This window comes from Myxocyprinus asiaticus, chromosome 46 (genome assembly GCF_019703515.2).
Source record: "Myxocyprinus asiaticus isolate MX2 ecotype Aquarium Trade chromosome 46, UBuf_Myxa_2, whole genome shotgun sequence".
In the NCBI taxonomy this organism is placed as follows: Eukaryota; Metazoa; Chordata; class Actinopteri; order Cypriniformes; family Catostomidae; genus Myxocyprinus; species Myxocyprinus asiaticus.
Genome location: NC_059389.1, coordinates 20,054,336 through 20,078,312, shown reverse-complemented (window position 1 = coordinate 20,078,312; position 23,977 = coordinate 20,054,336). Strand labels below are relative to the sequence as shown.

Genomic DNA, 23,977 nt, shown 5'->3' with positions numbered 1-23,977 from the left:
ACTCTGCGAGAGTATGAAGTGCAGCATTAAAAAGAGGCAGCTTGGCAGTTTTTTGTTATGTGATTTCACATGCGCACAGCAGCCACCCACACCATCTTCTACTATGGAATTTTGCCGTGCAAAGGTATGTGTGACTGCACCTTAAGGATCAAAATGAGGATCCAAATACTGCATCCTAGTACCGCCCATGATGTGTTGTAACCAAAGTTAGATGCTCCAAATGCATCGATCTGATTCAGTTTGTAGGATACGTAGACAAAGGATTAAAAAACAGTGCAATCGGAAGAATGTGTCATTTCCTATGTGAACGACCCCTCAGACAGAATTTAGAGACTAAACTTCTCAGAGAGGGATTTATTGCACTGACAGTCCAATAGTTACTGTTATTGTTAGCAAGGGTCCATATACCTTTAAGAATTGCGTCTGATTGGTGTTTGGGGGAATTACCCTAAACCAGCTGGTTATACAGGTCTTCCTTGACACCAACTAGCCAACTAGTGGAAATATGTAGTTTTGTACATCCCTAGAAATAATATAGGACTTGATTTTATCCATTAGGATTTCACTGGCTCTTGAAATGTTAGGCTGTGATATTATTGGTTAAAATTGAAGTCACACAGCCTTGGTTACATCACCAGAAAAGGTGGAGAAAGTTGTGACATTTTCAGCCTGATCTCATGAAAATTACGTGACCGTGGCAACATTTTTGCAAGACAAAATTATGTGCTTCATTACACTTTTCACTGCAGTTTCTCAGTGAACTGTCCAGCAAGTGGCGCCAAAAGTGAGTGAAATGGTGTCTTAATCGCACAAGGTTTTTAAGGTGAGATAAAATGCTAGATAAAAACTTTAACCAAAACATAACCAATAGTGTCCTGAAAGCAAATGCAACATGAAAAGCACATTTTCTGAAGCAACCACATCATTTCATGTCGCTTCTATGACACTTCCGGCTCAAGTGTCAGCATGCGTACTTGGCTGTGCTGGAGCCTCGGTCTTCCAAGTCCAAAGTCCAACACTCTATCAGGTGAGCTAGAACGGAAGCTAATCACATTGGAATAAGTGTGTACATTTTGGTGGGTCTGTAGTACATGCGTTAAAATGTATTTTTCAAATGATGCACTTGAGTAAAAGTTTTTTATCAACATAGCAGTGTGTAAGCAATAGAGTGAAAAATATGTGTTTATAATGTAAAAATCACTGTACTCAAGATTTTTGTGAAGGTGAATAAAACGCTCAGTTGCTGAAGTGCCTCTAGTGTTAATTTCACCAGGAAACTGCGGCAAAATGTAGAATGTGGCACGTAGAGTTCAGTTTGCAAAAACATTATTAACGTTCATTCTGGGTTGGACATTTTTTAAAGCCTATTACAATAAACTTTTGTTTCTTTCGACTAACATGCACAGAAGGATTATGCTCAGTAAGTCCTGGAACATTTAATAAGAACGTAAAAAGAATACATTTTGATTTCATGTCATCTTCAGTGACATGCTAGCTACTGTAGATGTTAAAAGATTCTAAAGATGGGAAAAAAAGCTTTCTAAACTCTAAGGAGCTAGCAGTTTCAGTGTTTCAGAGAGGCAGGAGTTAAAGAGACTAGAGGATCAGCTGCTGTTCGCTCTGCCTGTGCGTGGGATGGCTACTGACAGACTGCTAATGAGCCCATTATCGGCTGCAGTCCTCCGCCTGGCTCCTCGGGGGCACCAGTGGATGCTCTGCATCCCCTCTCAATTGAATTCCATCCCACAGGGGTTGTTTACAATAAATACATTTGCTTGAATTAATCAGGAGGTGGAGAGTCAGACACTTGACTAGGGCTGTTGTGTTTATACAGAGACAGACAGGAAACAGGGTTGACAGAGTCCACCTTTGGTCCTCGCTGGGAAGTGATACACCCATGCTGGCCCAATATTGGATGTGTTAGAACACCTTGTACAGAATCAGATTATAAGATGGAGGCAAAACAGGGTGATTTAAATGACATGCGACAAGGATGAGCAAGGATACGAGGATTGACAAAGACGTTGGTTCAGGAATATGTGCAACTCGGCCAAAGATGATAAAGCGTCACTGCTTACAATAAAGCCATTCAATATAATAACACTGAGAAAAGGTGACATCTTCTACATATGGATCTTCTACATCCAACTCCACAGGTTTGCTCAAGGTTATGAAAGCTGTAATGGAAGGGAGGGAATGCATTCCTGGGCACAGAGTGGAAAAGATGAGGCTTGTCTGGTGGCAGCTGTTGTCATAAACACCACTTAATTCCTCCAGTGCTGGTTGGAAATCTTCACAGTTTGATTTTTGACACCTCTGAGATGCTGACGTTTCCAGTGACTGATTGGGGACATACTAGGAAATTACTGAGTGAGGTTTGACATGCTGTACCATGGAATGCCTTGGTAAAGTTGCCTTTTGGAGAGAGTAAAGGCCAAAGTTAACTTTTTTCTCTCTCTCTCGTTTAGTTTCGTTTTGTTTTGTTTCGTTTCATCTTGTGTAGTTTAGTTTTGTTGCATTTTGTTTCCTTTTGTTTTGTTTTCTTGTGTGTTTTGTTTGTTTTGCTTTGTTTGGTTTTGTATTGTTTGTTTTGTTTTTTGTTTATCCTACGCTGCCGGACCTACACTCTATGCTGTTTATATGATTCTACAATGAAGTAAAGCAGGAAGTTCACTTCTTGTGCAAAGCACCAAATACCTTTTGAAGATTAATGAGAATAAATGTTGCAATATCGTAATAATAGCAATATTATCATATCACAGCTCCGATATCATTATAATAGCATATCGCCAAGTCCCTGCTGATTTCCATACCTAGCAATGTCATTGCCTTTGTATATCAGTTTTTGTTTTCTGATATACTCACCATTATCAACTATATAACCAATGGCGTAGTGGTGGTATATGTGGTAATAAAAGTTTAGAAACATTACCATTTCAACATTCAGTCATGGTATGAGCTACAGAAACCCTCAGCTGCAGACAAACAGTAGAATAGCGCACGTGCACACACAGTACATCATAAACCATAAGACAAACGTTCCACCTTCCTTTTCATCTGTTATTCTCTCTCTGGAAACCACAGATCTTTTTTTAACCATTACTGATAACTCACTTGTAGTCTAAACTAGGGTTATCTTGCTCAGATCTAAAGGTTTAGGAGATGAAAACACGCTGCATTAGTTTTTGCAAAGTTGTAGCCTTTTCTGTTCCGCGTACAAATGTGCACAGCTCAACTGCACTGCCCAGAGGCTACAGCAAGCTGTTTTCTAAAAGCCATACTCTCAGCAGTCTGCAACCTCCTGCTCTAACCACAGTACTGTTGCTTGCCTGTCGACCTCAAGTATCACAACAGAGCGAAGCAGTTTAAACTTACCGCAAGCTGCAGTTGGACTGACTCATTCAAAGAATGCAAGCACCACGCAGTCAAAAACACAGTAGCTTAAAAGAGGCCTAACAGCCCACCGCTAACACTAATGCTAACTCCAAAGCGTGACACAAGCTAAACAGCTGCTAATGCAACTTTACGCCTACTAATTTTCAGCTATGATACACCTCATTTGATAATCAAGGTGGGGAAATTCTTTATATATTTTATTTATATTTATATTTATGCATTTGGCAGATGCTTTTATCCAAAGTGACTTACAGTGCCCTTATCACAGGGACAATCCCCCTGGAGCAACCTGAGCAAGTGCCTTGCTCAAGGACACAATGGTGGTGGCTCTGGGGATTGAACCAACAAGCTTTGGCTTATCAGTTCAGTGCTTTAGTCCACTACGCCACCACCACTCCAAATTATATTTTGCTTATTAAGTGGAGACGTTGATGGATTAGTCTTGACATAACATGAGTTAATTTATTTTCACCTGCCCCTAATTGAACACGCAAGAGGTCATGATCAGATGCTAATTTTGGAGATTTATGGCATCGGATGGGGTGTATTTGCATTTATTTATTTATTTTTATTCAGGGAATTCATGGCACAGTTATTCCTGCTCATTTAGTGTTAAATTAGCATAGCAGCCACAGCCATCCAGGTAAATAGTAATTTTCATAGTAAAAATAAATAAATAAAAACACCATTGCAAAAATGTACTGTAATAACTATAGTTTTCATAAAAATACCATAGTTACTAAAGATATTGTTACCATTGTAAAACCATAATAATGGAATATGTTCGTCTCGCTTTTTTCTTTTCTTTTTTTTCTTCGACATTAAATCAAAATTGACCTCCATTTACTTCATACAAGTTCCTGGTTTTATTGTGCACATTTAATCAGTACACATTATGTTTAAAGAAAAAGAAAATGTTGTCTTCGTGATCTTTCATCAAAATGTAATAACTTGCTCTGGAACTATACCTATATTTTCAGCTAGGTTGTGCTAAATAGTGTATCAATAATATCATCAACATTTCATTATCCAACCGTAGTCCTGTCCTATATTTTATTGTTTCATTCAATACCGTTGTATTGTTACTCAGAAATATGTAACAGTGCGGAAGTAAAATGCGTTGTGAATGCAGTTTCATGTTGACTTTATTGACTGTGGTTATCGATTTGATTCCGATTCACAATCTTTCGATTTGATTCAAAATCGGTTCATATGGGTATATTTTAGTTATAATGTCCCTTTTGCTTACATATGAAATAAATTATCTCCCAGCTAATGCTGTTAAATATACAGGGGACCTTCTAACTAGGTACATTATGAAAATATTAATTTTACTAATTATATTTTATAAAAAAAAATAAAATAAAAAAAAATCATCATTTTTGTCAAATTTCTTTTTTTTTTAAATTAACAAATCCATGTATTCAATCAATAAATTACTATGTTTTGTTTAATTCTGTTTTTTGTTTAATTGTATAATTTGTACTATTTTCAGCTATTTACAATGATTTGTTGAACATGTTGTTTAAACCGGTACTGTCTCTTTAACAAAACCAGCATTTCTGTAAAGAGCATCTGTAGACGAGCGCATGTTACTGAGAGAGAGACTCCTTGGTGCCATGCATGATTAGATTTAAATGTTTATTTTCTCTTGTTTGTGATCAACAACTGACTGTAGAGAACAGAATGGGTATTAAAAGAAGCATTATTCAATGACAAATGGGTCGCGTGGATCTCCTCTTTGGACACGCATTACATGGAACAACTTTTACTCTCAACACGCAGTGAAAAGACCTTGCTGCTGAATACTCCACCACTGTACTACACAATTCATTCACTGGTGAGTGAAATCTGAACATTTACCAGCCAGTTGCCAAATATATACATTTTAGTTGCATAGCGCGAAATTTGGTTTGCAAATGGGAGTGATTTCCTCTCATTGTAGTGTAGGGCTGCGCATAGAGTAAAAGATCGATATTGGGATATAAGAATCGTATCAAGATTGTTCAAATAAAGTTTGCGATGCATCGGAAAATCTATATTTTTACCCACCCCTAGTGGCTTATACCAACTTACCACAGTTTTCGTATAGTAAATGACTGTAGTAACTACAGTATTTTGATGGAAACTGTGGATACCATGGTTCATTTTTGTAATAGAATGATCACATTTACATTTAGCAGTCATTTAGCAGATGCTTTTATCCAAAGCGACCTTCAAAATGAGGAACATAAGCAATTCATCACACAAAAGCCAACAATATCCGCAGTATCACACTGTTAATTTCTAATGGTAGCTGGAGTAATACAGAAGCTAGTGCAGAAATTAACATTTTATTTACATATACATAAAAAAGAGCCACAATGGAATATATTGTTTTAAGATAATAGTAGTTCAATATAAATATATTATTAGAGGGCTAAAATAAGGCTATCTCAGATTCACGTTAGTCCAGAGAGCAGACGAAAAGAGCAGGGGCTTATTTATTAGACTCAAAATGGAGCTGGATTTTTGGCCAGATCCAGCTTTCTCTAAGACCAGAATCATGATCTGCCAGCTGCTGAGACCCCTGAGCAGATTATTAGAAAGAGAAAGAGAGAGAGAGAGAGAGCGAGAGAGAGAGAGAGAGAGAGAGAGAGAGAGAGAGAGAGAGATCGCAAGGGGGGCGAAGGATGGGACGGGGTCTCCGACGGAGCACTGGAGAGAGAAAATGAAAAGGATGGCAAGATAGTGAAACTCATCAGACAGTCACTGTGTGGTGGAGGGATCAGTATGAGTCTCTCTCAGTCCTGCTATCTTCTGCAGCTCAGCTGCCAGGGCAGCCAGTGTGAGTGTCTCTCGCAGCAGGCAGGACAGAGAGCAGCAAGTGAGGAAAGGATGAAACCAGCCTCCTGGAGGGAGGTCAGAGGAACGACCAGGATCCCTCTCTCTCTCTCTCTCTCTCTCTCTCTCTCTCTCTCTCTCTCTCTCTCTCTCTCTGAAACATCTTTGCTTGCAGTCTCATCTGCCTGTCTAATAGGCACATAGGAAAAGAGAGATTGCTGCCACAACACCAAGATGAGACATTATTATTATTATTATTATTATGCCACATCCACCTACCCTTTCATTTAGATTCAGATTCAAAAGCTTTATTGGCATGGATTAAAAAAATGGCCAAAAGCATTAGGAACATAGCAACATTATAGGTGTATATACACTACCGGTCAAAAGTTTTGAAACACTTGACTGAAATGTTTCTCACGATCTTAAAAATCTTTTGATCTGAAGGCGTATGCTTAAATGTTTGAAATTAGTTTTGTTGACAAAAATATACTTGTGCCACCATATTCATTTATTTCATTATAAAACTAAAATGTAATAAAAATAAATAAATAAAAAAAAGTTTTTGAAATTGATGACTTGGACCAAATAATAAAGAAAAACAGCCAATAAGTGCCCAACATAGATGGGAACTCCTTCAATACTGTTTAAAAGCATCCCAGGGTGATACCTCAAGAAGCTGGTTGAGAAAATGTCAAGAGTACATGTCTGCAAATTCTAGGCAAAGGGTGACTACTTTGAAGATGTTTTGATTCATTTTGGATTTTGTTTAGTCACAACATAATTCCCATAGTTCCATTTGTTATTCCATAGTTTTGATGACTTTACTATTATTCTAAAATGTAAAAAAAAAAAAATATATATATATATATAATAGAGTGTTTCAAAACTTTTGACCGGTAGTGTAAATCAGCGTCAGAGCTTGCTTTTTCGATGTATGGGTACAAATGAGAGAGAATGGACTTGGTTCAAACTGTATGCATACTTCAAATACAGCCTATGTTAAATAGCCTATGTGCAATGCAAAGAGGAAATAGATGGAAAATTGCCTAAAATGTTTCCTTTTTTTTTTTTTTTTTTTTTTTTTAGCTAAAGCTATTTTTCCTCAAATAGTATCACTTTATAGTACCAGTATTTTGACCTTAGTCAGGTTGTACTTGTTCAGTTGAAAATATGTCTTTCAAACTGTACATCTGTTTCTCGCAGACCCATTTTATTTCATGTCAAATTAAATATGGTTTCTACCCTGACTAAGATCTAGCCTATAACAAATTCCAACTATTTTATCCATAATAAAAAAGCTTAATTCACTCATTCTTTGCCATTTGACCTTTTTGACCATGTCATTCCTTTTTTGAATTCCACTAAACATTCTTGCAGTCACCCTACCACCCTGTCCGAAGGTACATAAAAGGAAAACTTGTTTGGTGTTGGGCTACTGTTATGACTCCCTCTTGCTTGCGATAAAGAGCGAGAGACGGTGACAGACCCCCCAAACTATCCCATCAGTTACATCCACTGCAGCCCGCAGGAAAAGAGCCAGCCTCCTTCCTCCTGCCCCTCCATTCTCATTGGCCACCTCCTTTGCCAATCAAATCCCAGGGGCGGGGCCTGAGGGAGAGGGAGCGCTGATGTCAGAGTCACATGGATTCTGGTGTGGTCATGCAAGCGCAGCTGAGCGGCAGAGCAATGCTGGCCAGCTGCTGCTGAAACAGCAGTGGAGGGTTCGTGCTAGCACTCGCAAAACAGCTCGCCTATGGACTGCCGGGCTTAATGATGTATTTTGTGATTTCAGCTATGAAAGGTAAGAGGAGACAGCATGCTGGGGTTTTGCCAACTTCCTTTTCTTGCAAGCAAGTAGAGCTGCAAAGGGCTTTATTCAGAGTCAGCCAACTCTCCGTTTGAATGGCTTGTTTAAAAAGAGATAAAGAGAGGGAGAGAGAGAGTGCTGCTGGTTTGTGCATGTGTTTATTACGGCGGAATTAAGTTCTGGCTCTGTCTGTGCAGTCATATATTTCTATTCTGCAAAGGAAATGAGGTTAGTTATTTTATTCCAGCTATTGAGGGAAATAAGAAATATGTGTTTGAGAGCTGCTGAACATATATAAAAAGAATGCTGTTAAGCTGCTCTCTGGTTTTCTGTTCCTGAGCAGAAAATAAATAATTTTCAACCCAGTCTCTTGGCTTAAATGGAAAACAAACAGAATATTTCATTTTATGCAGGAAACCTGCCTAGAACGGGTCTAGTTGTGCTTTCTACGTGGTGTTGTTGATGTTAAGGTGGTCAAAGTTTCCTTCTCTTTTTTTTTCTTTTTTGGTTATGCATGAAAACACAAGGGAATCTTCTTGTAATCTTCTTGCCCCGAGTCAGAGACGGACCGAGAGTATGTGTGTTGTCAAAGGTAAGGTACTGGAGAGTTGGAGTCAGGACGCAGGACGCATTTGCTGCTGGTCGTTTGGGTGACGTTGGCGTGTGTCATGTTCCACTGACCTATTTTTTTGGTCGTGAACAGTGATGAGAGCGCCACATTACTATAGTTGTGTTGATTCTTCCTCTGTAATCCTTCTCGGCGGTCCCAACCCCCGCCATCCATGACACACATTCAAACACACATAAGCCACCCCTGGGCCAGATAACTTGCTCTTTTGTGGTCCATCTCTCTTTTTTCTCTCTCATGCACATATACTAAAACAAAGATTTTGTTTGTTTGTTTGTGTAATGAAATTTAATATTTTCTTTGTACTGTCATTCTGCAAATATATATAGTATGTATACAGTATGTATACTATATATATATATATATATATATATATATATATATATATATATATATATATATATATATATATATATATTTAAAAACACATTTGTACTGAAACACTTACTAAAACAAAACATTTAGGGTTTTTTTGTGTACTTTGTACTGTCATTCTGCAAATATATACATCGAAAAACACATTTACACTGAAACACTTACTAAAACACAACATTTAGCTTGTTTTGTCTATGTGTGTAACATGCTTTAATCTTTCATTTCTATTTTGAATTGTCACTCTTTTTCTAACATATACACTGAGAAAAAAAAAAAGAATTACACCCAAACAAACACTTACTCAAATCTATTAACACTCCATACTTACATGCACTGTACGGCCACCCACCCCCTCTTCTCTCTCCACACACATACACTCTTAGCTGTCATTCTGCATTAGACGAGAGGTGTTGAAAGTGGAAAAAGCAATGGATGTTGGTGTTGAGCCGTGGTAACACCACTCCTCTCCATCACACACACTCTGTGTATCTCCCTCCGAAAGCTTTTCAACAGTTCACCTCCACTGCACTCCCAGTTATTCCATTACGAAAACATCGAACCACTCCATAACTCGACCATCAATGTGCAGAAAATCAGTTAAATACACTCAAATGTGTACATTATGTGTTTATGCATGTTTTTTTTTTTGTTTTTTTTAATGCCGTATCAAAATGCATTTTTGATATGGCATGAATATGCACAGATTTATGTGGATATAGGGTAATAAAATATTTATGCAAATTTTCTAACTTCATTTTGCAAGTAATTACAAGTGCGTTGACGTGCATAGACTAATGATGTAAATGATCGGTTTATGAGCAAGTTTTAAGATCTTTCAGTGTTCAGATGTGCTCGTTCATACCTTCACCAGCAAGCCGAATGTGCACATCTTGTCAGAGCATGTGTGTGTGGGTTTCAGTGTTTGCATGCGTTAGAGAGTGTGTGTGTGCATGTATGTGTGTATGTATGTATGTATGTATGTTTGTGTCTGTACGTATGTGTATCATTATTTTTTATTTTTTATTATTATCTAAGTCTTCCTGCTGTTTTTGTATTGTTTTTGTATTGTTGTACACTGGAAGCTCCTGTCACCAAGACAAATTCCTTGTATGTGTAAGCATACTTGGCAATAAAGCTCATTCTGATTCTGATTCTGATTCTGATGTTAGAGTGCCTATGCACAGAGGGTTTTTAGGCTGCTGCCATAGATACAGTAAGATCATACAAGTGTGTGTGTGTGTGTGTGTGTGTGTGTGTGTGTGTGTGTGTGTGTGTGTGTGTGTGTGTGGGTGGGTGGGTGATTGGGTTTGGGTTTAGTTTATAAGGAAAAAAAAAATTCGGTTACAAACTGGTAATTACAAGGGTATTATGCTATAAATGTGGTTTATGAGGACATTTCTATTGTCCCCATAATTCAAATCGCTTAAAAAACATACTAAACGATGTTTGTTTTTTGTTTTTTATTTAAAAATGCAGAAAGGTTTTTGTGAGGATTAGGTTTAGGGGTAGGGTTAGGGGATAGACTCTATAGTCCGTACAGTATAAAAATCATTATGTCTATGGAAAGTCCTCATTAGGATAGCCGCACCAACGTGTGTGTGTGTGTGTGTATGTGTATGTGTATGTGTGTGTCTGTGTGTGTGTGTCTGTGTGTGTGTGAGTTTTTGAGCTGAAGCAGGTGTATGAGATAGCCCCTGACCCCGGGTCTGATATGTGTGTTGTTCTGGAGAGGCTGATACACTGAAAATAGAGATCTGGAAGACTGGAGGAATCCACAATCTTAGAACCAAAACATTTCCACAACACGTTCACAGCGTTCTTCGCTGATATTCTAAAGTTTTAGAGCAGTTGATACTGTTTTAATTTACTCAATCACAATATTTTGCCGGAATCTTGTAGTATTGGATGTTTCCTATCGAGAACATCTTGTATTTGTGCATGATTTCATTTGGAAATGGTCACAAAAGTTTATTTTTCAAATAGATGTTTAATAGATGTCTTAATAGAATTAATGTTACTGTTTTTCGTCTGGTTTTATATTATAGTCTTGCTGTAATCCATTGTGTTACTACATAATTAACTATTTGCCTGCATGTTATTTGATGGATCTACTGCATCTTTGAGAAGGCGATGTGGTTTCTTCTTCTGAAAAATCAAACACTGCTACTCGTTTTGCATCTGACCAAGAACAGTAGCAGTTGCTGGTTTGAATAACGAGGAAATGGAAAGAGCATTCGTAAAATGTTGTTTAGATAGCTTCCTAGAGCTTAATCTCATAATAATATTACAAATATAATACACATTTTCAAAGCACTGAACTGACTGCAACACTGATTTTGCCATGAAACCACATTTATTTGATATCTGCCAATTACTAAGCATTTGCTAGCCATTTGACAGGCATGTCATTACAGATGCTAACACCTCCTTATTCTGTCATACAATACTGAATTTTTTCTTCTCCTCTTTCCCAGCCTCTTCACCATACCTTTGCCTCTCAAGCACCTAATTACCTGTAATGGAAACATCCCTCTCATTACCCTATGCAAATGAGCTAGCCTGCTCCACACAATTTAGATGCAAACTCAAAATATTAATTACATTATTAAAGTTGTTTGATGTACAAAAAAAATACAGGCTTGTTTCATCTGGGTGGTAATTAACCCTTCAATTAGAGGTAAAGTGCGAGAGCGTTCGAGAATTGCTTTTTGAAATCTGTTAATGGTAGTTTTATTAACGTATATGACAAGAATTTACCTCACGTGTTTTAAAAACCCCAGGCCAGACTGAATATAAACGTGCATGTACTTTACAAACAAATTCAAAGCAAATAACATTTGCATACTGAAGTGAACGTTAGTGGTTTGTTACCACTCTCTCTTTAGTCTGTGGGCATGTAGAGTGCTCTTGACTAGTGTGATTCTCTGGGCAACTCGACAGCACAGCAGAGGTTAACAAGATTGACTATAATCCAGTTAGCCACAAAGGACAGAAAGAGCGCAGGCAAAATCAGATTAAGGTGAAGGAAAAATAAAGCCCACCAGCGAGGGTTAAAAATAGAGCGAGATTACTGGCCAGCGTGAAGTGTTAAGTGGACTATTTCTGCTGTGATTTTGCAGGAAAGTTGTGTAGACGGAGGGATGGAGTCATTTCTATGTATATGTAAGTGCCACTGCATATGGCGCTAATGAACGCAAAATTTGTTCACATGAAACATTTAACACATATCGACAGCCTAAAGTTTCGGCATTTAAACAAGCACTAGTGTCAGCCTCAGACATAGCATGCCCAAAGACCACCATAATTGTCACATTAAAACAATAAACTGTGGTCGGTCATTTTACATGTCACTCCAGTGGTATTTTCGTGTCCAAGTGTAGTTTTTTGGCCAGGATAAGCTACAATTTGGACCAAGCCTTGTGTTTAAAGACGATGGCTTGAAACAGACTTTTCACATGTTTGTTAACCAAGCGTTTCTTGTTATGCAAAGTGGACCAGACATTATGGTTAATGACTGTAGCCTAAAACACACTTTTTGCAAGTACGTGAACACAAGTGCACAAGTAGTTATGCAAGCTCAATTTCAGTTTATTTTTGTGTTCCTACAGTAAATGTGAAATGCAATTCAGTAAATGTATTCTTAGTGCTGCAGCAAGGGGGCGCTATAATGAGCATTACCATCTGTCTTCATCTGTAGTCAGTTTTTGTCTTTTTATTAGGACTATTGATCGAATTAATTCATGACATACCGAATAATTAATCGCATAAATCACAATAATCGCATATAAATAATAATATATTAGTGCTGTCAGTTGACTAACATTTTTAATCACATATTTTTCATAGTTAATCACGATTAATCACAAATTTTGAAAGTGCTCAGATTTGACTATAAATATACTTATTTTCCTGTCAAAATGAATTTATTTCAATCTTAGGAAAGAAAACAAAACAATAATGTTTTATTATGATATATATACAGTGTATATATATATATATATATTATATTATATTGCGGATATAATGCTTTATAAACATTTGCCAAACAAAGCCTTCCACAGTATAAAGATAAAAATGCATTAAAATAGCACCAATTCAAGTAACATTAAACGTTTCCCAAAGTCTAATTGAAAGAACAAGATTAATTGCAAGAACTAGTCTCTAGGCATTAACTCTCTTAAACTCTCATCCTCCACAGTATTAATCAGTTGGCAGGCTGTGGCTATCCGGTTTGTTACAGCAATCATGAAGCCGCGTTCATGATTCGCATCAGGGTGTTAAAGCCAGCGTCAAGCGCCACTTTGAACTCCACGTGAAAAGCGCTTGCAGACAAAAACATCTGGCTTGTTTTGTACAACAAATAGCGTCAAGAGCTCCTTTCCACATCACTTTATCACTGACACTGAATCACTGCTGTATGTGTTTCAGGTGTGTGTGTCCAGGCGGACACCTTACAAAGGTTCCGCCCTTCCAACCGGTGTTTAAGCTGATTCATGCTGTATTAAGTATGCTGTTTATGCTGTATATACAATATGTTGTGGTTTTTCCTGGTATTTCAGATATTAATATCTGCATGAAACAGAATTTTCGTTTGTCTGTGCATGTATAACAACATTATTGTGGAGGCAAGAGGTGTCAAGCAAAATTTGATATGTCAAGCACACATTTTGCAGTGAATAATAAATACAAATTCAAACACTGAATAAAATTAAATGAAAATAAAATCAATATAGCCTACAAACAGGTGAAACTCCCGTAAGTCTATCAGGACTTTTTATGGCAGAACACCTTTATTTAGTTAAAGAGCCCATATTATGCTCATTTAAAGGTTCGTACATTTATTTTTTGGGGTCTAGTAGAATAGGTTTACATGCTTTTATGTTCAAAAAACTCATTATTTTTCTCGTACTGTACATTGCTGCAGCACCTCTTTTCACCCTCTGTATGAAACGCTCTGTTGTAGCTCCTGTCTCTATAAAGCCCCCCTTTCCGAAAAGTCCAGTCTGCTCTAATTAGTCAGCTGGCCCAGACTGTTGTGATTGGTCAACCGCTTAGAGTGTGTGTCGGAAATGTTACGCCCCTTACCATAATCGAGTTTTAGCTTCTGAGGCTTCCTGAGCAGTGCATTCCTGAGGTGGGCATTATGCAAATATGTTACATAGTGACATAGCTATGTCATGGAAGTAATGGCTGGACTGCAAACCAGGCGTTTCAGGCAGTTCAGGAGCAGTGTTTTCTGTGGAAGAGAGTAACTCCCTTAGGTGTGGACTTTGTGATTTGTAACTTTGCAGACCTTTTACATGCACAAACAGTTATATTACACACTAAAGGAAAGGTAAAACCCCAAACAGCATAATAGGGCCTCTTTAAATAATAATAATAATAATAATAATAATAATAATGTTACATTTATATAGCGCCTTACCAGAATTCAAGAACACTTAACATTTTCAAATGTAGCACATTTTAAAGAAGAAGAAGAAAAGACAGAGCATGTTTCAGTTTCTTTGTTTTACATAAGGAGCAATATTCCTAATAGATGAATAAACTATGCAGCATTTAAACCTTTATGGAGCATTTTAACTTTTTTTTTTTATTTTTTATTAATCGTTGATGTGGATATAAATGTGGTGAACTTTAAGTGACAGAAAGACGAAAGATGTTAAATCACTTCAGGTCAGGAATTTAACATCATGCTCAGGTTTAGGCTATAAATACATACATGAAAATAATGTTTGTATCGTGTGATTCATTAACATAGATATTTCAAGAAGTGGAAAGTGTATATGATGTTGCATCTTAGTTAATGTTACACTTGACAAACTCCAGGCGCGCACAATTAACAGAGACCACAAACGAGTTAAGACCGCGTGTAGCACACACTCTTGTGGGTATAGGAATGAGGAAGTGGGAGCCGGCTAAACAGTCTAAGGTAAGTTTTATTCACACTTCTTTACAACTTAAAATTCACACGCGGTTTGCTTTTCAGCAGTGGCACACACACAGGTTCGTCTCTCTCTCTCCCTCCTAGCTTCTCGTCTCCCATTTATTTCTCCAACCCTGCTCACTGAAACACAGAACAGCTGTCAGAGAAATTACGCACAGGTGTGAGTCCTTACCATTCATTCCTCCTGTCCTCGCTCTCCATTCACAAACCAGCGCTCGGCCACGCCTCTACTTCCACGCCACGCCCAACCAATCTGAAATCACAAAGTGCGAATTTTCGTTCATAAAGTTTACACTTAAGAAATATTGGCTGCACAGATTCATAAATTCGTTGTAATTTTGGAAATGTTTATCCTTGTGCTTTTTGGATAATCAGGCATTCAAATATGTTTTATATTTTTCAGATGAATCCGTTATTCCATTTGCAGTCATTATTCATGCCTTTCCAAATGAGGTATTCGGCTTCGGGCACATATATATATATATATATATATATATATATATATATATATATATATATATATATATATACTGTACTGTTTGTATACACCGGATGCTTTTGGAGTGTTCACTGGTTTTCAGCATTATAAACAGTGATTTTTCAGGCCGCTGTGTCAAATTAAAAGTAGTTGAAACTTCGAAAATCACATCTTGAGACCCCTGCATTCTGTTTTACTTCATCCAGCTGTCAAGGTCTGTTTGACCTGCTCTCAGTCTCTGACTGTGCTGCTTGTGATGTTTGCTGACTGCCCCCTGCTGACACAGCTCGTAAAAACCTGCAAGTTGTACTTCAAACTTGAATCACTCAGATTATAGGAAAATGCATACTTTTATTTCAGAATTTATGTAGGGGTCAGGAGGCATGATAATTGTATATATTTTTTTAATGCATTATTTTTAATATAATTAATCACACTAAAGCAAGAACACAAATTAAGTATGTAAAATGGGACCTGCACGCTTGCAATTCTTTTGCTAAGCATTCATGTTTGCATACTTTTTTCACAAACACATTTGGGGATGTTTCTGGCCTATACCATGCCAGAATTTTGCACAATGAGGTTACTTTAATATTTTTATTCATTGCAGCTCAGTAAAGCACCCAAGTTTAATCCACAGTTTAATCCATAGTCTAGTCCTGCCAAAAGACAGGACTGGATGAAACCAAGGGATCAATCCAGGATGTGTGGAAGTGAGCTTTGTATTTTTAGAGTCTGCACACACACACATACAGTACACACACTGTCTCCCATTCTTTTCCTTGGGGGGTTTGAGCAACCATATTCCACCACAACAACTTGTAAAAGAAACGGATTGCCATTTCCACAGGTTATTAGAGTGTGTGACGTGTGTTTGTGTGTTTGTGTGTGTGTGTTAGAGAGAGAGAGAGAGAGAGTAAAATAGACAGAGAGAGAGACTGTAAGGGTGTCTATGAGTGTGTTTTTCGAGCTGTGAAATGCATTACCTGCCAACTTGGGCACGGTGACTGCTTAATGAGATATTGACTGGCCATTGAGAGCATAGATTTTTGATTTGGCTCCAATGGTGTGTGTGTTAGAGAGAGAGAGAGAGAGAGAGAGAGAGAAAGAGAAAGTGTGTGTGTGTATAATAAGACAAGTAACCAGACTGTCTGGAGATGGTAAGAGAGACAGAGAGAGTGGAAAACAGATGGAGAGTGAGTTTCTCTGTAGGATTGTAGTCTGGCACTTCTTCTGGTTACCCATGCCACGCACGGACACACCCATCCTCACGCTACATCTGAGCCCTGGCGCCTCGGACAGTTTGGCATGAATCCCATGTGCCAGTCTCGTTTCACTGTCTTGGCAGGCAAGACATCCTCACATCCAAAAAAGCATCCTTGTTACATCAAATGCTTCTGTCCCTGTACAATTAAATTTGCGCTTATTATGCACGATTCAAACAATGATTCAAACTATGATTTTCAGTGTTTAAGGAAGGGAGAAGTCCTCCACAATTTGCTGCAAACTCTGGTATGGAACACCATGTGGATTAAATCAGTTGAATATCCTGTTTCACTAGGAAAAATGTTGCATAACAGAAGTAAAGTGGGCTGAAAATGTTGTTTAATGTTGACCATAAACATTTTAACCTAGCTTCATATATCTCTTCTAATTGTTAACCATTTTCTGCAGATTTCATGAAGCACTAGGTGTTGTTTTTTGTTAAAAGGCAATGTAAATATTCAGACGGACAAACGTCTCACGCCTTTGGAGTAATTTTCTACGTTGACTCCAGCTCCACATTTAAAAGCATGATCGTAAGAAAGCCTTTGATGTCGCTGGCTGTCAGAATGTATTTCAGGCCTGCCAGGATTCTCCTTCTCAACATACTTTACTGATAACAAATTCACCACAGGTCCAGCTGCACCTACACACAGAGCATGCACACATGAAATTCACACATGCACAAATGCTCTATGTGCTAGAACACTGAGCTGGGTGAAAGGTGCACCCTGACTGAACTACTGCTGCTTATTAGCTGTGTGTATAGAGATAAATGCAGCAGTAACTGCACAATATGTGTGTGTTAGGGCTGTGTATGCGTTGTGCCCACCCTGCTGACCCCTCCTGGTGCAGCTGGCAATGAGATTGGCGTGCAAGATTGCAGTGCCCTTTCCTCTCATTCACACGGGTTCAACGTGGCAAACCACAGCAGTGATTGAAGGTGCTCCCAGATCCACTGGGCTTTTCTCTTACAACTTCAATTCCAAGCACGATGTTTTGCCCCTTCAGTTTTTCTTTTCTTTGCTTTTTTTATATCTGGAGGGTGTCTTTTTCCTTATCTTCTTTCTTGCCCCTTCTTTCTTCTCTTGAACACTTCTTTGAGAGCCGTCCACTGGCCTTTTGAAGTTGCATCAAAGAGGAAATGGAGAAAAAGCATTATTGATTTTGCGTTTTGTCAAACTCAAAAACAAAAGAATGGAAATGCGTGAAACAGCAACTCAGGTCTATTGGATCAGAGCTTGGGCAGCCTCCTTGTCCCTGAACAGGTGAGCCAGAAGCTCCCAGTGCCGACTACGACCACCCTGCTCCCTGGAGCTCCTAGGAGCCCTACTCTGCAAACCTGTGCTTTTATGCTATTAATCCCTGGGTAAATCAAATCATTTTAGAGGATAAACCCAGAGACAAACCTGCTCATTCTCCCCTGAAGATGTCAGATCTCTTATCCCGGTTCCCTCGGACTGGTGTCAACTTTCTTCTGAGCTCATAGTCTTGACCTGTTTTCACTGACGAGAGTCAGAAAGGGTTGCAGAGGGTTTGCCGGTAATCTTATCTGCACTGCTGGCATGCATGAAAGAGTGTGGTTGTTTGTGTTTGGAGAGAGAGAAATTGAGAGACAGAGGGAGACCCAGAGGAGGTAGATGAAATCTGATTGTCTCCTCTCTTCTCACTCATTTATGACCCTGCTGTGACATAAACAGAGACCTCTGGGGCTTGCCAAGTTACTTCTGACCCATGGGGACTGATCTGGGAACAATTTTGATCTCAATCCTAATGTATTGAAGGTTACATTTTGAGCGTATGATGGCGATCCCAGATGAGCAGGAAAGAAACAACGTTTGTCAGAACTCTGCTGAGCAGACGTGGATAATATTTTGCCTATATGAGTAAGACTCTCACCCTTTGTATTGAATTACCATCATGTTATACAATGTGTTGATGATCATTATTCTGCATGTTTTTTACACACAGTTCAGGTACAAAGAATCCACTGAGGTATATGAGCGATTGGTTTCAAAGATTTCAAACATGACATTTTTAAAAAGACTTGCATCAACAAATTTCCTTTTTAGGCATTAGTAACAAGGTCTGAAGTGTTTGTGAGCGTTAATTTAAAAACAATTACTGACAAATGAACACCTTTTTGAACACGTTTTCCAAAACAAGTCCTTAAAAATCTCATTATCGCAACAGTCTGAAAACGTCAGAACCATTAGGAAAGCTAATACATTTTCACATTTTTAAAAATTTATTATTAACAGTCATGCACAGCTACTTGAAACTCTGAAATAATATATATTTTTAAATTAACATTTTTATTTGATTTTGACTGTTTTTTCTCATTACCGCAACACCTTCCGCAATCTACAACCTAATATTTTTTTATATTTTATTGAAACCTGACATATTTTCAAAATGATGTGGCAAACCTGAAAGAACATAGTGTATAGATTCTGCACATGCATTTAAAAGCCAACTACTATTTTTTTCCATTCATTAAATCAACATTAAATGAACACCTGTTGCGGTAATGATACATACGTTTCAGAAATGAGGTTGATGATTTCGGTAATGATAATAAGTATACTGGGACTGAGGTATGGTTAAAAACATAACATTTAATATAGAAAATAAATGAGATAATATTGGCACAATCATGGATTCAAGTTCAATCAATTTCATTTTGCAGTGCTTCAAAAGTACATAACATACATAGGCTAAAAGCAGAATAAAAACAGCACATACAAAAACATTAGAACAGGGCTAAACAGGGCAACATTAGAACATATGCTAAAAAGACGTAAACCATTTTACCACGGCACTGAAAAATTACAGACCACCTAGGACAAATACCACATTCTGATTTGTCAATACTTGTCACAGTGCATTAATTCTGAACAACCATGCTAACAAGAGCAGATGTGTAGAATCTGGGAATCTATCCCCCTTCCAATTCCAGTGTCTTACACATGTTTGTTTGTGTACTTTGCCCAGATCTCAGACAACACACAGAAGTGTCGAGCTGAGTATGTGACAGGTTGTGGCTCTGGGATGATGGCTTTTATGTCGTCAAAGTAGTACCAGATTTTTTCTCCCTCATAGTAGGGACTGAATAGCTTACAGACTGTGCATGCATGTGTGTGTGTGTGTGTGTGTGTGTGTGTGTGTGTGTGTGTGTACACACATCCTATAGTAGGGACTGAATGGCTTACAGACTCTGTGTGTGCGTGTGTGCGTGTGTGTGTGTGTGTGTGTGTGTGGGCAGGTTTAAGTGGTTTATTTTTGTAGGTTATAAACTGGTAATTACAAGGGTATTATGCTATAAATGTGGTTTATACTAACATACTAAATGATGTTTTGTTGAAAATGTAAAAATGCAGAAAGTTTTTTGTGAGGGTTAGGTTTAGGGGTAGGGTTAGGGTTAGGAGATAGAATCTATAGTTTGTACAGTATAAACATCATTATGTCTATTTAGAGTCCTCATAATGATAGCTGCACCAACATGTGTGTGTGTATGTGTGTTTGTGCATCCTACAATAGGGACTGAATGGCTTACAGACTCTGTGTGTGTGTGTGTGTATGTGTGTGTGTATACATCCTATAGTAAGGACTGAATGGCTTAAAAACTGTGTGTGTGTGTGTGTGTGTGTGTGTGTGTGTGTGTGTGTGTGTGTGTGTGTGTGTGTGTGTGTGTGTACACATCCTATAATAAGGACTGAATGGCTTAAAGACATTAGGGTTAGGGTTAGGGGAAAGAATTTATAGTTCGTACAGTATAAAAATCATTATGTCTATGGAGAGTCCTCATAAGGATATCTGCATCAACATGTGTGTGTGTGTGTGTGTATATGTGTGTGTGGACGTGCGCGCTCGCATGTGTAGACTTCCTAACACTGAAGGGTACTGACTTCCTATAGATACTGTATGAGGACATAGGCTTCCTATAGACTATACGTATATATACGTGTATATATATATATATATATATATATATATATATATATATATATATATATATATATATATGATTACTCTTGCTGTAACCTCTCCAACCCCTAACCTCTCTCTCTCCTTCCTTCTGTACTCTTCCAGCAGTTCTGGGTTGGTGTAAACTTTTTCTCTGAATTTTGTCAGCCTAGCCTTCGCTAAAGCTTTCTTTTTGTCACTTGCTGACTGCCTGAAATAAAACAGGACATAAAGAAAATATCAACAGTTAGTAAATAATATTTAAATTAATAGTTCATAATATATATTTAAAAATAGTCTGTATGATTAAATTCTCATTACCGAAACAGAAGCTCTCTCTATCGCAACTGGCCTTAAATTGTACTGGTAAGGGAGAATGGTGTTGCGGAGGATGAGGAACCTTAGAATGTTTTGCTAACAATGAAGAAGCCATGATGACTAAGCAACATTTTACTCAGTGTACATAATTAGACATTAATGTAGTATATTTTTATAGAAAATGTTTAAATCTAACATTTTTCTAAATGTGGAAACTACCTGTGTCGGTAATGATAATCAATACTGTCGTGTACGCAGTCTCACAAGAGAATGTTTAACTGAAGAAATATAAAGAGATCTGCTTACCTGGTGGCCATCTTGAAGGTACTGGCAGATGTGTTGCTTCACTCAAAATCAAACTTTATTTAAAATTCACTGTGTGTGTAAACAGTCCTTTAAAAATGTTGCGGAGGAAATTTGAAAACATTCTGTATAGTAGAACATCCATTTCTTTTTTTCAGAATATTTTCATTTTACTGTTTAAATTACAACATAACATACATTCAGACAGAGCTGGATGCTGAATGTTGAAATTACTCTTTGTGCAAGGTTGAGAAAATGATTATCTTTATTATGATTTTTATATATGTTACTAAATTACATGTTTTATATTTAAAATCATCACTGCCATGGTATTTTAATGGTTTCGTGAGAATGACCCATCCCTATTCTTAGAGCTATTGTCTTTTCTCTATTCCTTTTCATATTGCACTGACAATCTACGACTGACGTTACAAATGTGTACATTTCTATATACATCAAAAGGTCTTTTAAGTACTTGATGGCACATTGAAAGGTTTAGAACTCAGGTATAAGGGCTAAAGTCAGTTAAAGGTGTTTTTTTATATTTTATTTTATTAGAAACACAAAAACGGTATGTCATGTAAAAAAGAGTCCTCGTTTTTGGTTCACTGCGAGGCACAGGGTGCCACAGAGTGCATACTTAAGAAGCCAGGGAGTTCATCCTCCCTTCTTCACCTTGGAGATCAGCTTTAATGTTCTCAAGAATGGCAGGAGAGAGAGGAGCAAAATGTGGGAGTATCCTTCTGAATTTTTATGAGATTAGTGAAAAAGACTGAAGAGAGAGAGGGAAATAGAGGAAGGAAGGGCAGAACAATAGAAGTTGCTTCAAGTAGGAGGCTTGATTGCAGAACGAGAGGAGCAACATTGAGTTGATTTAGAGGGGTCCCTGCTGAGGCCATCAAGGGTCCTGTTGTTCCATTCTTATCCAGAATGTTCCCTTGATCAAGCACCTGTTTTTAATTAAATTGGATAATAATTGAAAGCGAAATGGCACAAATTGATGGGAAGGAATCTGGTATTATGCCAATTTTGGTAGCGATAAAGTAACCAGAAATAATTTATTTTCAATAAGAGTTGACGGTTAGAGGCGAGTAGATTTGACCGATATTGTCAATGTTGTTTTAGGATGACCAATACCATTACTGATAATTTTTATGTTGAAATGTCTGATAACTGATATGCGTAACAAATTTTAGCGGTCTGTCTCTAGACATGAGTGACTGGTGATTTGACCAAGTTGAGCAGAGTTTCTACAAACACACAGCAACATAACACGATGACTACCAATGCGTGTGCAGACAGTGAAGCTCATGATATCCGGCTTGTGATATAGTTGGAGACCGCAGATGAGTAGAAATGCCTTCTAGCAACAGTGGCATGTACTTTGTGATCTCCAGCGATTTAATCGTTGTCAGTGTAAACGCACCATCAGAGTTTTCACAAAGCAACATGTCAGCAGTTGATAGCACGAGAAGCATCGACTTGTTGTCTTTGAGAAGTCCACATGCAGCCTAAGTGTGAAATTGTATCTCAAGGTTTCTTTGATTAGGCCTGCTGTGTTGTAAACAAACCACAACACTACAACAAAGCCAACCATTCTCTTCCAGGCCGACCTCAGAAATGTTTATATGCACATATATTTATTAGAAATTAAGTCATGCCTGCATTTTAATGATGAAGATGAAAGGATTTTTCCAGTTTTGTTTATTTAAAGCATGCAATAAAATCACCAGTTAAACTTGCATTTTAAAATGTTCTGAAAAGAACTAAATATATTCAGTAGGAACACAAGCAAATGGTGTAATTAACACAGAATTCTGTGGAAATACGATATCCGCATTCATTTTACAGGATCATTCCTTTGAAATAACATTTCACAACAAAATCAATTAGAAGCAATAGCTTTGCTTGTCAAAAGAGAACAAGGATATTGAAGATGACAGGAATTGTTTGCCCGTTGGAGCCCTGTGGGGTGGTGGAGAGGGTTTCTGTTTGCTCTGTTGCTATGCACAGGTTTACCACAGTGGGGGAGAGGGACTGTGAAGAGGCCCTTGACCTGTGTCAGAGTGAAACCCAGAGCCCCTACCGTTTAAACAGACAGTCTGATTACTGATTACGAGCTCATTCCCTGTTGCGTGGAGCAGTTTGCATGTCAGCATCCATTCTACCCAACCCTGCAACGATTAGGAATGAGATGCCTAAACCGATGAGGCTCAGACTGACTGTACAGGTCTCTATATTTCTGTCTCTTTCGCCAAGGCAAACATCACTATTACAATCGCTCATATGGGGTTAGGGATTTTTAACAAACCCCTAATCTGAAGTATAAATGGGATAGTTTACTTAAAAATGAACATTCTGACATCATTGACTCACCCTCATTTTGTTACAATAGACCTAAGCCATATTAAGGAGGAGAATATCAGAGAGAATTGGGTGTGGGCTCTTTTGACTTGAATGAGTGAGCAACCACCAAAAACACACAGGCTAGCACTGCTCACCTTTCTTCAGAAAACTCTAGTTTAAACTCACTGTTTGCTCTTTACGTTCTTGTTTAATATATCTCTTTTAACACCTAAACATCTCCCATCTTTCCTCCCTCTCTTCTCTGTTTCTCTCTCAGAGATTATGTTGAGTTCTGGCAATCACCCAGTGTCCGCTCTGGAAAGC

At 37.9% G+C, this 23,977-nt stretch overlaps 1 protein-coding gene across 2 annotated transcripts in view; it reads left to right on the top strand.

The window, feature by feature from the left end:
* LOC127436156 (nuclear receptor ROR-alpha A) overlaps positions 1-23,977 on the top strand; it is a 451,968-nt gene that overhangs the window by 342,901 nt on the left and 85,090 nt on the right. The window contains exon 1 of one of the 2 annotated variants that reach the window (XM_051690118.1): positions 7,883-8,023. The exons of the other annotated variant lie outside the window; for it this stretch is intronic. Within the exon in view, the coding sequence (XP_051546078.1) occupies positions 7,993-8,023 (31 nt within the window). The 5' untranslated portion in view covers positions 7,883-7,992. Of the gene's footprint in view, positions 1-7,882; positions 8,024-23,977 lie in introns of those variants that run through there. 2 annotated transcript variants of the gene reach the window in all.